Source organism: Rissa tridactyla, chromosome Z, assembly GCF_028500815.1.
Source record: "Rissa tridactyla isolate bRisTri1 chromosome Z, bRisTri1.patW.cur.20221130, whole genome shotgun sequence".
Classification (NCBI taxonomy): Eukaryota; Metazoa; Chordata; class Aves; order Charadriiformes; family Laridae; genus Rissa; species Rissa tridactyla.
Window position 1 is genome coordinate 65,517,816 of NC_071497.1, and position 13,948 is coordinate 65,531,763.

Below are 13,948 nucleotides of genomic sequence, written 5' to 3' on the forward strand. Positions count from 1 at the left end.
CTGTTAGCCTATAGTCAAAAGATTTCACACTTAGGATTTTATTTTTTTTAACTATGGGCCACTTTTTGGTAGGGATCTTTAAAATTAACCCAGAGAACTTCGGCAACGTGGTATGTAGAAGTGAATTTCTGTTTTTCAGCACAAATTAAGAGCATAGGCTGTAGGACAATATTATTTGAAAACAAAGCATTTTATATATAATGCTATGTAGTATTAATGAATTTACAATTTAAATACTGCTTTTTAATTAGAAAAAAATCCTTCTTTTAAATCATAATGTGTGAATTTGAGGTGTTCACAGTAGAATTCTCCCTCTCATGAAAAAAAAGTATGTTTTATTTGTCAAAATTCTAATGCGTTGTTTTAATTAAGTTTGTTTAGAGGTAAGCTATACTGTTCTCATGAATATATTTCTGTATTTTCTTATGAATACACTTTTGATGTATGATAGGACAAAATTATACTGATGTATCCAACTGGAATATTTCCTACTGTACTTGTAAACTTTCCATGTTCAACCTTTGGTGAGATTTTTATCTGTATAGGACTTGTCAAGAGCTTGAAATGTACAGACGCTAATAAGCTATAATTCTTATACTGCTATTTGCAAGGCTTCGCACACACCTCACAAGCCAGGTATTAGAAATGTGGCATTTGCTCCTATTTCAGCTGCCCTTACAGGAGACAGCATTGAATTTCTCAGTGGTGATTTAGCTTTGCTTAGAAGATAGGCTTTTTATCACTCTTAACTACTCCATGATAATTTAGCACATTATTCTTTACTTGCTTTTCCTTCATGAATCACTTTCTTCTAATACCTTCACTTATGCCATCCTTCTGCTCACCCTTCAGTTGTTTTCACACTGCCTATTCATCATCTACTTTTTCTTGGTAACTCATGAGGGAGAGATGCGGAATCTTTCCCTACATTGCAGATGTTTTTCCTCTGTTCCTTCTTCCCCAAGCAAGGGGTGACTTGCTGAGAAATCCTTAAGGCTAAGTTCTTGCATTGTCAAGACTGATGCTTCTGTTCTTTGCCATCCTACTGGCGTATACACTGCCATACAGTTTTCTGCAACATCGGTAAACTGTGATAAATAAAGGGCACTTATAGGGTAGAGGGTATTGTAGATCAATTTTTCTTCAATATGAGGACTAAAGTCTTGCAGTATTGGGACAGTACTGTTTAATATCGCCAATGACACAGACAGTGGGATCAAGTGCACCCTCAGCAAGTTTGCAGACCACACCAAGCTGAGTGGTGCAGTTGACATGCCTGAGGGAAGGGATGCCATCCAGAGGGACCCAGACAAACTTGAGAAGTGGGCCCATGTGAACCTCATGAGGTTCAACAAGACCAAGTGTACATGGGTTGGGGCAACCCCTGGTATCAATGTAGGCTGGGGGATGAAGGGATTGAGAGCAGCCCTGTCGAGAAGGACGTGGGGGTACTGGTAGATAAAAAGCTGGACAGGAGGCAAGAATGTGAGCCCACAGCCCAGAAAGCCGACTGTATCCTGGGCTGCATCAAAAGAAGCGTGGCCAGAAGGTTGAGGGAGGCAATTCTGCTCCTCTACTCTGCTCTTGTGAGACCCCACCTGGAGTACTGCATCTGGCTCTGGAACCCTCAGCACAGGAAAAACATGGACCTGTTGGGATGGGTCCAGAGGGGGCCACAAAAATGATCAGAGCGATGGAGCACTTCTCGTATGAGGAAAGATGGGAGAGGGTTAGGGTTGTTCAGTCTGGAGAAGCAAAGGTGCTGGGGAGACCCTATTGTGGCCTTTCAATACTTAAGGGGGGCTTTTGAGAAAGATGGGGACAACCTTTTTAGCAGGGCCTGGAGCAATAGGAAAAGGGGTAATGGTTTTAAGCTAAAAGATGGTAGATTCAGGCTAGATATACGGAAGAAATTTTTTATGCTGAGGGTGGTGAAACAGTGAACAGGTTGCCCAGAAACATGGTAGATGCCCCATCCTGGAAACATTAAAGGTCAGGGTGGATGGGGCTCTGAGCAACCTGACCTAGCTGAAGAAGTCCTTGCTTACTGCAGGGTGCTGGACTAGATGACCTTTCGAGGTCCCTTCCAACCCATATTATTCTATGATTATATGATTTATAACTGTATACTGTGCATGAGGGTTCTTTTAATAGATTCAATATCTGAGAGAAAACTATTATGTTGGATTATCTACAAAAATGTTTAAGGCAGTAATTCCTGAACCAGTTCTAATTTCAGTGATAGTTAAAAGTGCTCAGTATAGATCTGACATCCAACAGCCTGTGTAAATTCTGTTCTGCTGATTTGTAGGCATATCTTTCTTTCCCTTTCTTAAAGTTGATATTAAGGAGAGTGAACTCTAATGAAAAGAAAAATTGTTCTTTTCATAGACATCTGTAATTGGAAATCTCAAGAATCACATGAACATTGGGAAGCTTAAAATTAATTGTTTTGGGTATTGAAGAAGAAATGAAACTGACCTTTTCATGTAAAATTATTTCCTGTAGTTTTAATTAATAGCTAACTGTATAATCCTTCATTTTACAGGTGAATTATGGGAAAGTCTGTAATGAAAGTAGAAAAGGACTCAAATTCACCGTCTCCTGGGGCTGTAATCCAGAGTTTGCCTTTGTACCATATGGTAGTACCATTGCTGTTTACACAATTTTCACAGGAGAGCTGATAACAATGCTTAGGGGGCATTATAGTACTGTCAACTGCTGTGTACTTCAACCTAATTTTCAGGTAAGTTAAGTACAAACAATATTCCAGACAACCTGGGATATTTATGCAGATTGCCAAAGCATTTGCACAAAAAGTGTTAACTTTTCAGGGATGTGCTTTGATCGAAGATCATGACATAAGAGGGATTTCTGTAGCCTATGTGTCAAGTCAGAAAAGTTTGGTCATGTTCTTGGGACAGGCCTTTCTATATTGGGTTGTTCCTTCCACAATTCATTTCGTGTCACATAGGTAACTTTTCAATATAACTAGTAATTTCTTGGTTTATATTGTCATTAATAAATTGTATGCATTAAGGCTTTTTCCTGTTTTCTCTAAGACTGAAGAGGAGGCGTTTGTCTTTCTCTGAGATACCTAAGACAAATCACAGCAAGAAAGAATGTGGAGTGCATTTAGGTGAAGTGCCTTGGTATTGCTATCAGTACTGAGAAACCTCTCGAGTACCTCGCTATGGTGATCTTGCTCAAATGCCTGTAGTTATACTAATTACTGTATCTATGAACAATTTGCATCAAGTGTTATGAACGTGATGAGCTTCTTATATTAACCTGAGAACATTTCGCCTAAGAAATACCATAATGTTACAGGGATTCGTGGTACTGACAGACTTTTTTTCTTTTCCTCTGCCTTTTTTTTCTTTCCCTCTGCCTCTATGGTGTATTTTTCTCTTCTAATAAAAGGCGTAAGTGTAACAAATCTTAATTTGTTTTGAGTTACTTTACAACATACTGTTCTTATGGCTTGTGGTGTGGCAAAAGCAGAGTGGATGTTTGGATTTTAAGTATGGATTTTAAGGCCATTATATATTTTCCGTCAGGTGTTGAGGATTGTACTTCATGTTCCAGGTCCTCCTTTCTCATGTTTTGTTTCTGAAATATAAGGCAGAAATAAATACTTGAGGCAGAAAGGGCACATGGGTATCTTTTCGTGATGGCTTATACAATACATCACAGAAGTGAATCTGGTAGCTCTTGTTTTGAGTCCAGAAACTTTGACTGAAACAATGTTTCCCTATCACTGAGATGGACTTCACTGAAAGTTTTGGACACATTACAGATGAAGCAGTAGAGCTCAAGCTAGTAAGCCTTGCTGGACCTGGAAAGCAGTTCTGGCATGAACAGGCAGTGAGATACTAGATCCACTGAAAGGTGGTATATTCGCATTATAGCTAAGGCACAACTTTTGTGGACTATTCTTGGCTAGCTTAAAAAGCTCTTTGTGTTTTTAAGAAGCAGTAACATGTTTATATTAAGTCATCTTTGGTATTCTTTTTGATAAGCTGAAGAGTGGAGGCTCATTAAATCTCACTGTAAATCATGTTTTCCAGCCCTGGAAATGCAAATCTCTTTATAGTGTCTCTGTCTTGGCTTTTAAGATCCTTAGAAAAGGATCACTCATGTAAGCGTGTACACAGGAACTGTGTTAAGTCGCTATAGCTGTAGGTTTATGTTGGCAACAACTTCATTTGTTTATCTATTGTGATTCCTGATTTTCTTTCAGAATCACCCTTATCGAGAGTTCAGTTCTATATTCTATAAGTGTGACTGGATTTTATTTTTCTTTAAGTGCTCTGCTTGTGGTTGTATGAAATTGTTACTCTGATGGAATAACATTACTATAGTCAGTGTGTCAACACCAAAGGTAGTGCCAGTGTTATTTTGACTGTTTGTGTTCACACCTATACTTCCGAATAGCTCGTTCTGTCTTGAGACAATTAAGTACATTCATCAGTCTTCATATAATTCCAACATTTCCGAGTTAAAACTCCTTTTCTGAGAATGCAGTCGTTTGTAAAATTTATAGTTACCTGTTATATTTTACTCTTGCAAACAATATTAAATCACTATGTTAAAATGCTATTCACACCTGTGCGTTTCTATTTTCAGTTACTCATAAATAAAATCAGTGTTGCTTGACAAAATCTGCTTTGTAACAAACCATTTTGACTGATGCTGTTTATATTCCTATATCTTAACTCTACAGTAACTGAATTGTTTAATTACCTTTTCCATTGTCCTGTTTAGGATAAAAGAAATATCAGTTTGTTTGTATCTGCATCATCCCACATTTTTTTTTTTCTGGATGGCATATTAGCTCACTTCCAGCTTCATAGTATTTCAATACATATTAAAACATAATTAATTTAAGCAAACCAGAAGTTTTCTTAGACAACTCTTCTAAATCTTTCTGATATAAGCCGTGCAGCTACTGGTGAAATGTGTAGCAGATGGCTTTCTAACATTTTTCTTACTTATTAGCACATTGGAAATTAGTACACTGTCTTCATATGAAACAAGGTTCACATCTTGTGTGCGTAGTTTCTACCATTTCCGTCTCATTGTGAGTCTCTGTAGTTTTTAAGAGTTTTCTTCATATTAATAGTCTTCTAAACTCTTTCTGCTATCTTTAATCCTGATGACTGGTTTTTGTCCTACCCGCTGTCAAATCTGGTCCTTAGATTTTCATACTATTTTTTATTACATTAAAAGCTTCTGATTTATAGTTATTGCTGCCAGTCCCTCACATTCTTTCTGTTCATTAGCTGTGTTTTAAACATTGTCTTTATTTCACCTCATAACTGGAGTATGCTCCAAAAGGAATATTTTAACTTTGCACCAACTATGTATTTGACGTGAGAAGTGTCTTCTGTTTGCTCAAAACATTATAATCAAATATAGTCACTGATACCCAAGCAACTAGCTGTATCTGTTTTATCTGTACCTGTTATATCTGTATCTATTCTTTTGAGGTCCAAATTAACTAGCAGGCTTGTGTGGAATATCTTTTGTGTTTAAAACATTGTGTGGAGCTGTGTCCACAGAGCAGTGTGAGATTTAGTTAATGCGTGTATATGTGCCTTTTGAGATCCTGGGAATAGAGCCATAAAATCCACTACATTATTGTTGGCCTAAATTGTTCTTACGTAAATATCTCTGTAAATTTAATAAGATGTTAGTCTGCTTGAGTAATAAGAACTGCAGAATTTGGCCCTTTAATAAGAGCCATTAATTTAATAGGAGGTGGTAATTTCAAGGGTGGTGTGGAAGAGGAGGTCTTCATTGTGCAATCTCTTAGATGATGTTTACTGTTGGATCTAATAAACTAGATACCAGTGTGCCATATTAGCTGCTTAAAATAATTAAAGTAAACAAACAAGACCTACGTTTCCCTTTCAGAAAAAGAAATGGAGTAAAGCACCACGCACAAATAACATGTCATAAAATATTAGGCATGCATCAGGAAACAATTTTGCTTTAACTTATAGCTACTTGTATTGTTTGAGAAATATCAGTGACATCTGCAAAGGTATTTGGGAAATCCAATGGCAGGCTAATAAGTAAAATACACTGAAAGTTAAATTAGGTTTTATTTACAATCTTTCCTCAGGGACTTAAAGCATAGTATTTCCATATATTGTACCATAAACATGCATAGAGCATGTTTGTAGTAAAATATATGTATATGTCCTATGCTGCATGGAGCTTATTGGCTCTTTTTGACTGACTTAAAGTATGAGTCACCATTTCAGGTTTTAATAATTAATTGTAAGTATTACTCAATGCAGTGGATATTAACTGAAGATCTTGCAATGCCAGGATCAGAAAGTGAGACAAGTGGTAATAAAGATTAAATGGAATTATGCTGATGTCACCATGACCTTGCTTAAAAGGAGAGATTTTGGCATGGAAGGAGTTTTTAAAGTTATAGTGGTATTCTGTATCCTGTCAAAGACAGGAGGCCTGAGTGGAGTACTGCTGACAAAGTGGCATTTGACCTACACCCTGTAGTAACTTTGACCTGTCTTCTTTTAAGCAAAATAAGTAGGATGTGTTTTATGCATGACCAACTTCATGCACGGGAACAGTTTTACAAAAGTGAGTATGTTAGCTCTCTTGAGTAAGATTACCCACATAAATGAGTATTTATAGGAATAAGGCATTAAATTCCTGCGCCATCAGTGTAATTCATGCAGTTCTAGAATTAAATATACAAAATATAAGAGACTTTCTGCAAAGACAGAACTTAAGTTGAATCAATGTATTAATAATGCACACAAAGTTGCTAGTTTAAGTATAAAAGCCAACATGCTTGAAGCAAGGTTTTTATGCTGTCAGCCTGAATACAGAAAAAAATACTTTATATGTTTCATTCAGGCAGTTTAAACACACAGCAATACTGAACTGTTGTCAGACATTGCATCCATTATTAGAGCAAAATTTACTGCAAAGATGGTGCAGTATTTCTCATTAGCAACATTTCCTCAGTTTAAAGTGAAAGAGAAATCTGTATTTCCTTTATTAAAGAACTGAGAAAACTAAGCTATATTTGACTGTTAGCTGTTTGGTGTAGAGACTGTTTGCTTCCATGTGTTTGCAGGGTGCCTTGCACAATGGGATCTCAGTCCTTAGTCATTACCATAATAAATAGAGTTATTTATATTAAAAATAATAAATTGATCTTTCTGATCTCTGCCTTCCCAACAGGATACAAGGCTTCAAATTGTTCTTTATTTGTTCTTTTCCTTCCCTGGGCATACTGAAACTATGTTTACTTAATACTTCTTTGTTCTATATGTCTGCACTCTTCTAACATGTATTACTAGATGCTTTTAAGTTGATTCATATTTTTCAATTATAAGAAAAAAATTTTCCCTTCCCCCCTCCCCCTCCCCCTTACTTTTCCATTGAATAATCTCATAAGCTCCCTGACTTTAAAATAGGTGTCTTCTCGTGACACGTGAAAGAGGGAAGAAGAAAAGTGCATTTAAGCAATAAAGTTCATTTAAATGTGGGTAGTGCTCTTTTGGTCAGCAATCTGAGAAAAATGTAAAACTCACACATTTTGTTTTGGCATATTATTTAAAACAGTGTTTATCAAGATTATAGTACAATTTAGAATTTGGATATTTGTCTTTATTTTAAAGTAAGTATTTCATACACTTTTTTCCCCAACATTATATCTATGTTGCTGTTCAGTAAATTTGTGTAAAAGTAATTTTTGCATGCTTTCTTAAAGGAACTTTATAGTGGTAGCAAAGATTGCAATATCCTTGCATGGATACCAGGTCTTCGAGAGCCAGTTCCTGATGACCTTTCTGAAAAGGTAATGAGTTTTTGAGTTTGAACTATACTTTTTATACTTGGGGAGGTGGTGTTTTAAATATGAAGTATGTATTTCACCATCAAAATTTGTAAAAACTCCTAATTAAGAGGAGAGTCACCTGTTGTTTCTGTGCAATCATTTGATTGTTGTGGTGTTTTGAGGGGATGTTTTCTTTCATAGTCTAGTAAAATCTTTTACAGTCTTCTGGCTTCTCACTTAATTGAAAATAGTGTTTGTCATTTGGCTATCAGTCTTTCAACTTCTACTTTAACTTCCTTAATTTCCAAACTCGTTTTTGTGGTTTATGCTATTTTGTATACTGTGTATTAAACAGTAAGATTAGGGATGCCACATTTAATACCCAAATATTTTTGATGCAGAAATATAATAAAGAAGATTCTAAACAAGCTTATTTTAGTGTCTGAGGCAAGACAAATTTTGATGTGTGTGAATTGTTTTTTCTTAGTCTGAAAAAACAAAGACAAACCCACATCAACAGGATTATTTACCCAACTCTGATTAGAATTGCCTCTTTAAATTTGACATGATGGAGTTATGTAATACGTGCCATTGTTTTGAAATCTGTTAAGCTACAGCTGCAGTTTGCAAACGTTGTAGATGAGCACTGTGTCTGAAAGAAGCCGTTTTGCTGTCCACAGGCCACTAGTTTCTGCTCCCTCTCATGTGCTGGAACAGCCATTTGAGTGCCTACATGACCAGACTCTGAACCCAGGGTAGAAGTCAACAAGAAAAAAATTTTACCCTGATTCACTGTAATTTAGTGCGCTGCGAAGCTGCACAAACCCTTTAGCTTGGCTGTAGAGGGGCTGAGGTGAGAAGTAGTTGTTGGATGTGGATAGAGGCCAGGACTACTTCTTGAGACAGTAGTGCTCAGTTATGCTGGGTCAAGGAAATTATGACTTATAACCAATGACACAGAAAACCCCGCAGTAATATCTATCTGTTTTATTTTATACCAGACATTTGTAGAACTTCCAGTCAGTGCTCCAGATACATTTTTGTTTTAATTGGAATTAAATAGAGCACTATTTCTTTTCCTAATTTATCCTGTCTCTAATCAGCGGAATGGCCAAAGAAGTGGTTGAAAAAAATCCAGTACCCGTGAAAGACACAATAGTTTGTCTGCATATAGAAGTTGAAGAAATGTCTTTAGCATTAGCCTTATTTGATTTTAATATTTTTAATTAAGCAAACCACTGAGAGATTTTTTTGGTTTTCTTTCCTTTAGTCTCCACCTCAACCGCATTTAAATCCAGCATATGAAGATGCATGGAGCAGCAGTGATGATGAAGGCTGAATTTCAATTATGTGCTGACATAAAACTGACATTCAGGCACCACGTTCACAGACTTTATGTACAGAGTTGGATGTTGGTGGATTTATTACACCTGGATTTTTGGTACAGTTCTGTTAGAGCAAGGTCTTTCAGAAATAAATTTCCACTGTTCTCTGTGTTCTTTCTTCACTGTTGCAGTTAAATCTAAAGGATTACTTTTTCATACTTACTGATGTTTATACTTACCCTAATGCATTGATATACTTTATTCATTGTTGAACAGCTGATAAAGTAAAAATAAAAGCCCTTGGGACCAGTTAATATTGCATTGTTTCTGATGTCACTAATACAGAAGGAAATAATGCTTTCATTTCCAAGAGACATGATGGTTTTGCCTGAAGGAGGACTAGCTCAGAGATACTTCCAACTTATTTTTATCAGTGTCTAGACACAGCAAACTACATCCATTTTCAAGCGCTTATGCGCTGCATGAGCCAACAGGATTTTGTGCTGCTTCTTTTGCTTTTCAGTTTTGCGTAAGTTTCTCCACAGATGCAGTTCAGAAAGAGCTATAGCTGCAATCATCTATTAATGTATTTATATGGTGACCGCATCAACTAGTACCTGAATCTGTCCCAGAAATTTGAGAATAGAAACTAATCTAGAGTTTTTGTTGCTCCTGGTAGCAGGTTTTTAAGATCAGTCTTCTATGTAGGAATCTGACGTTTCCCTAGCCAGCATGAAGAATTCCTGGACAGAAACAGGCTTGAGGTACAACAGAAGGCAGAAAGTGGATCACATTTCAACTTAGAAATATCAAATGTATTCCTTCAAAAATGTTTTCATCTGAATTTGTGGTCCTAATGCCTACTCTGTTTTGAAAGGGAGAAGCTTTTTGGGGTTATTGTCTCATCTCAGTTACTCGTTTGTGCTTCAGACATAGTGTAGTCACCAGGCTGAGAGCTGAGTTAGAGGTTCCCATAAGATGTAGACGCAACTCGATAGAGGGGAAAAATGCGTTCCAAAGCAGAGCAGATATTAGGACCACAAATTCAGACAAAAGGAAAAAATATTGTACAAATAAGTTAAAGATAATAATTTAATCTTTGTATAATGTGTATTATTTCTGTGATTAGTATGCGGTTTATAATTAATTCACTGTGTTTCTCTGTTTTAATATCTATACAAGCAATAGGCTGTCAGTTTCTGTATCAGAGTCTAGCATTGTAAAATGTTACAAAGTGAGGAGTGGGCATATCAAGGGAATGTTGTGATTAAACAAGCTTCATATATAGTGCATATTTGCTGGGAGAGACCCCCTATTAGGTGGATAGGTGCAAGGTGGAAGACTTCCAGAAGTATTGGCTGAAGTTAAGGACCAGCCTGACAGTGTTACTTTACAGGAATACAGAAGAGAATTTTCTAATATTTTTCAAGTGATAGTTTTCATTACCAATGCTGCCTGTTCCCTCTAAAATTGGAAAAACTGGGGAACAAATTGAAGATTGATTACACGTTTTGATTTTTGTCGTGAAGAGGATGACTTTTTTTTGCATGTTATAATTTCTATATGCCAACTGCAGTGCATGTATTTGGTATTTGAATTTCAAAAAATGTCCCCAGTAAATCATAAAGCTAGTTATCAAAGAATAAATGCATTTTTTTTTAATCAGTTTTCAGTTATCTGTAATGTGACTATAAATGGTGTTGATTTTAAAACAAACAAACAAAAAGTCACCAGCTCTGTGGTGAACTGCGAATGGTATACAAAACAGGAGAGGCAAAAAACCTATATTTGTTAAAAAAGGTGAGAAGTCATAAAAATTGAACCCATAAATAAGACTGTTGCATTAATTCTCCTCTTTTTTTCTCTCTCAAATGAGAGATGTTTTCCTGTGCTTTGAGTATGCAATTACTGAGATTGGAAGGGAGCACTGGAGATACTCCAGTCCAACCTCCCTGCTTAAAACATGGTCACATAAAGCAGGTTGCTCAGGCTTGTGTCCATTCGGGCTTTGAGTATCTCTACAACCTACAAACCTGTTCCAGTGTTTGAGCATTCTTAGAGTAAAAGTCTTGTCTTAGATGTAAATGGAGTTTTCTGTATTTCAGTTTGCACCCATTGCATCTTGCCCCATTGTTTGATGCCACTGAGAAGAGTCTGACTCTGACTTCCTCATCTTTACTGTCCCTTTCCCTGGCTCCATCAGATATTTCTGCACATTGGTGAGATTCTCCTGGACCTTTTTTTTTTTCCAGGCAGAACAGTCCCAGCTTTTTCAGCCTTTCCTCATAGGAAGGATCACCTCCCTCAGCCTGCTGACAACACTCTTCCTAATGCAACCCATGATGTTGTTGGCCTTCTTTGCTGCAAGGTCACATTGCTGGCTTGTGATCACTTTAGTGTTCACCAGGAGTGCTGGGTCCTTTTCCATAAAGCTGATTTCCAATAGCTTGGTCCCTGGCCTCTTCTGGACCATGGGCTTTTTCCTCCCTGGGTACAGGATTTGGCATTTGCCTTTATTGAACATCATGAGATCCCCATTTGCCTCTTTCTCCAGTATGTTGAGGTCCCTCTGAATGGTGGCAGCACAACCATCTGGTGAATCAAGCACTCCTCCTAGTCTTGTATCATCTATAAAATTGTTGAATGCACAGTCTGTTCTATCATCAAAGTCATTAATGACCATATTAAACAGGACTGGATCCAGTATTGATTGCTGGGGTGTACCGCTAGTGACTGGCCTCCAACTGGACTTTGTCAACAAATGGTTACAGGAGTGGTGCCACAACCAGGGGTTTGGCTACTTAGACCAAGAGACTTGCTTTGAGAAACAAGGACTACTGGGGGCAGAGGGGGTCCACCTGTCAGGGAAGGGGGAGAGCATCTTTGGTCAGAGGCTTGCCGAGCTTGAGAAGAGGGCTTTAAACTAAAGTTACCAGGGAAGGGGAGCCTCAATCCATCCCATTCCTACCAGTTTGATGCCAGTGCCAGCAATAGATGCCCACAGTCTGAAGAAGGGTTGCTGGTCAGCAGAAGAGCACCTGGAGCGCAGCACAAAGGAATTCCAGCCACTCCAGCCAGTAAGTTGGCTTCGTCCGGGGGCCCAACTTAAAGGCCTCTATGCAAATGCATATAGCATGGGGAATAAACAAGAGGAGTTAGAGATGTGCGCATGCCTGCAGGGCTATGGTCTTATTGGCATCATGGAGATGTGGTGGCATGGCTCGTATGACTGGAGTGTTGTAATGGAAGGATACAGGCTCTTTAGGAAGGATGGGCAAGGGAGATAAGGAGGTGGTGTCACCCTTTTATGTCAATGACCAGCTGGAGTGCATGGAGCTCTGCCTGGGGATGGATGGGTAGCTGACTGAGAGCTTATGGGTGAGGATTAAAGGGAGGGCAGGGCCAGATGATGTTAGAGTGGGGGTCTGCTACAGGCCACCTGGCCAGGAAGACCAAGCGGTTGAGGCCCTCTATAGACAGATAGGAGCAGCCTCACTTTCACAAGTAGGAGACGATCAAGTTCGAGACCATCTGAGTACCTGAAGGTGCACAAGTCCATGGGACCTGATGACATACATCCATGGGTGCTGAGAGAACTGGCGGATGAAGTCACTAAGCCACATATCCGTCATAGGGCAAGATGTGCATGACAAATTTGGTGGCCTTCTACCACAGGATTACAGTGTTGACAGATAAGGGAAGAGCAACTGACATTGTCTACCTGAATTTGTGCAAAGCATTTGACACTGTCCTGCATGATATCCTTGTTTCTTGGAGAGAGATGGATTTGACGGCTGGACCACTTGGTGGATAAGGAATTGGCTGGATGGCCACACTCAAAGAGTTGCAGTCAACAGCTCAATGTCCAAGTGGAGACCTGTGACAAGTGGCGTTCCTCAGGGGACTGTACTGGGACTGGTGCTGTTCAACATCTTTGTCGGTGACATGGACAACGGGATTGAGTGCACCATCAGCAAGTTTGCCAACAACACCAAGCTGTGTGGAGGGGTTGACACACTGGAGAGAAGGGATGGCATCCAGAGGGACCTTGAGAGGTGGGCCCATGTGAACCTCATTAAGTTCAACAAGGCCAAGTGCAAGGTCCTGCACCTGGGTCACAGGTGCAACATGAGCTGGCAATGCACACTTGCACACTTGCAGCCCAAAAAGCCAACTGCATTCTGGGCTGCATCAAAAGAAGCATGGCCAACAGGTCAAGGGAGGTGATTCTGCCCCTCTACTCCACTCTGGTGAGACCCCACCTGGAGTACTGTGTCCATCTCTGGAGTCCTCAGCACAAGAAGGACATCGACCTGTTGGAACGGGTCCAGTGGAGGGCCATGAAGATGATCAGAGGGCTGGATATTAGGACGAAATTCTTTACTGTGAGGGCGGTGAGACATTTTACTGTGAGGGTTTCCCAGAGTTTTTGATGCCCCATTCCTGGAAGGCCAGGCTGGATGGGGCTTGAGCAACCTGATCTAGTAGGAGGTGTCCCTGCCCATGGCAGCAGGATTGGAACTAGATGATCTTTAAGGTCGCTTCCAACCCAAGCCATTCTATGATTATTTTTCCTGGAAAGAATCAAGTACTCCGTCAACGGTGACAGTTGCAACAGTGCATCTTTTGCTTGTGTGTAAATTAAATGTGTTAAATATGTCTGAGTCTTCCCCTTCATTTATGCATATTTTGCTTCTATGGTTCTAGCAAGTATTTTTATAGTATCAGAGCTCTTACAGAACCAGAAATGCAGCAAGTGGGATCGTATAGACTGAATTGCACTTCCTATCCTTACGTC

At 38.9% G+C, this 13,948-nt stretch overlaps 1 protein-coding gene across 9 annotated transcripts in view; it reads left to right on the forward strand.

Annotated features, from left to right (window-relative positions):
- The window catches only part of ERCC8 (ERCC excision repair 8, CSA ubiquitin ligase complex subunit), a 31,095-nt gene extending 19,650 nt beyond the window's left edge, over nucleotides 1–11,445 (forward strand). For 2 of the 9 annotated variants that reach the window (XM_054187036.1, XM_054187037.1), the window contains exons 9-11: nucleotides 2,549–2,746; nucleotides 7,760–7,846; nucleotides 9,096–11,442. In XM_054187036.1, the coding sequence (XP_054043011.1) occupies nucleotides 2,549–2,746; nucleotides 7,760–7,846; nucleotides 9,096–9,164 (354 nt within the window). In that variant the 3' untranslated portion in view covers nucleotides 9,165–11,442. Of the gene's footprint in view, nucleotides 1–2,548; nucleotides 2,747–3,062; nucleotides 6,619–7,759; nucleotides 7,847–8,505; nucleotides 8,679–9,095 lie in introns of those variants that run through there. The other 7 variants (XR_008463997.1, XR_008463998.1, XM_054187034.1 and 4 more) reach the window with 7 other exon arrangements.
- The last annotated feature ends 2,503 nt before the right edge of the window (nucleotides 11,446–13,948 follow it).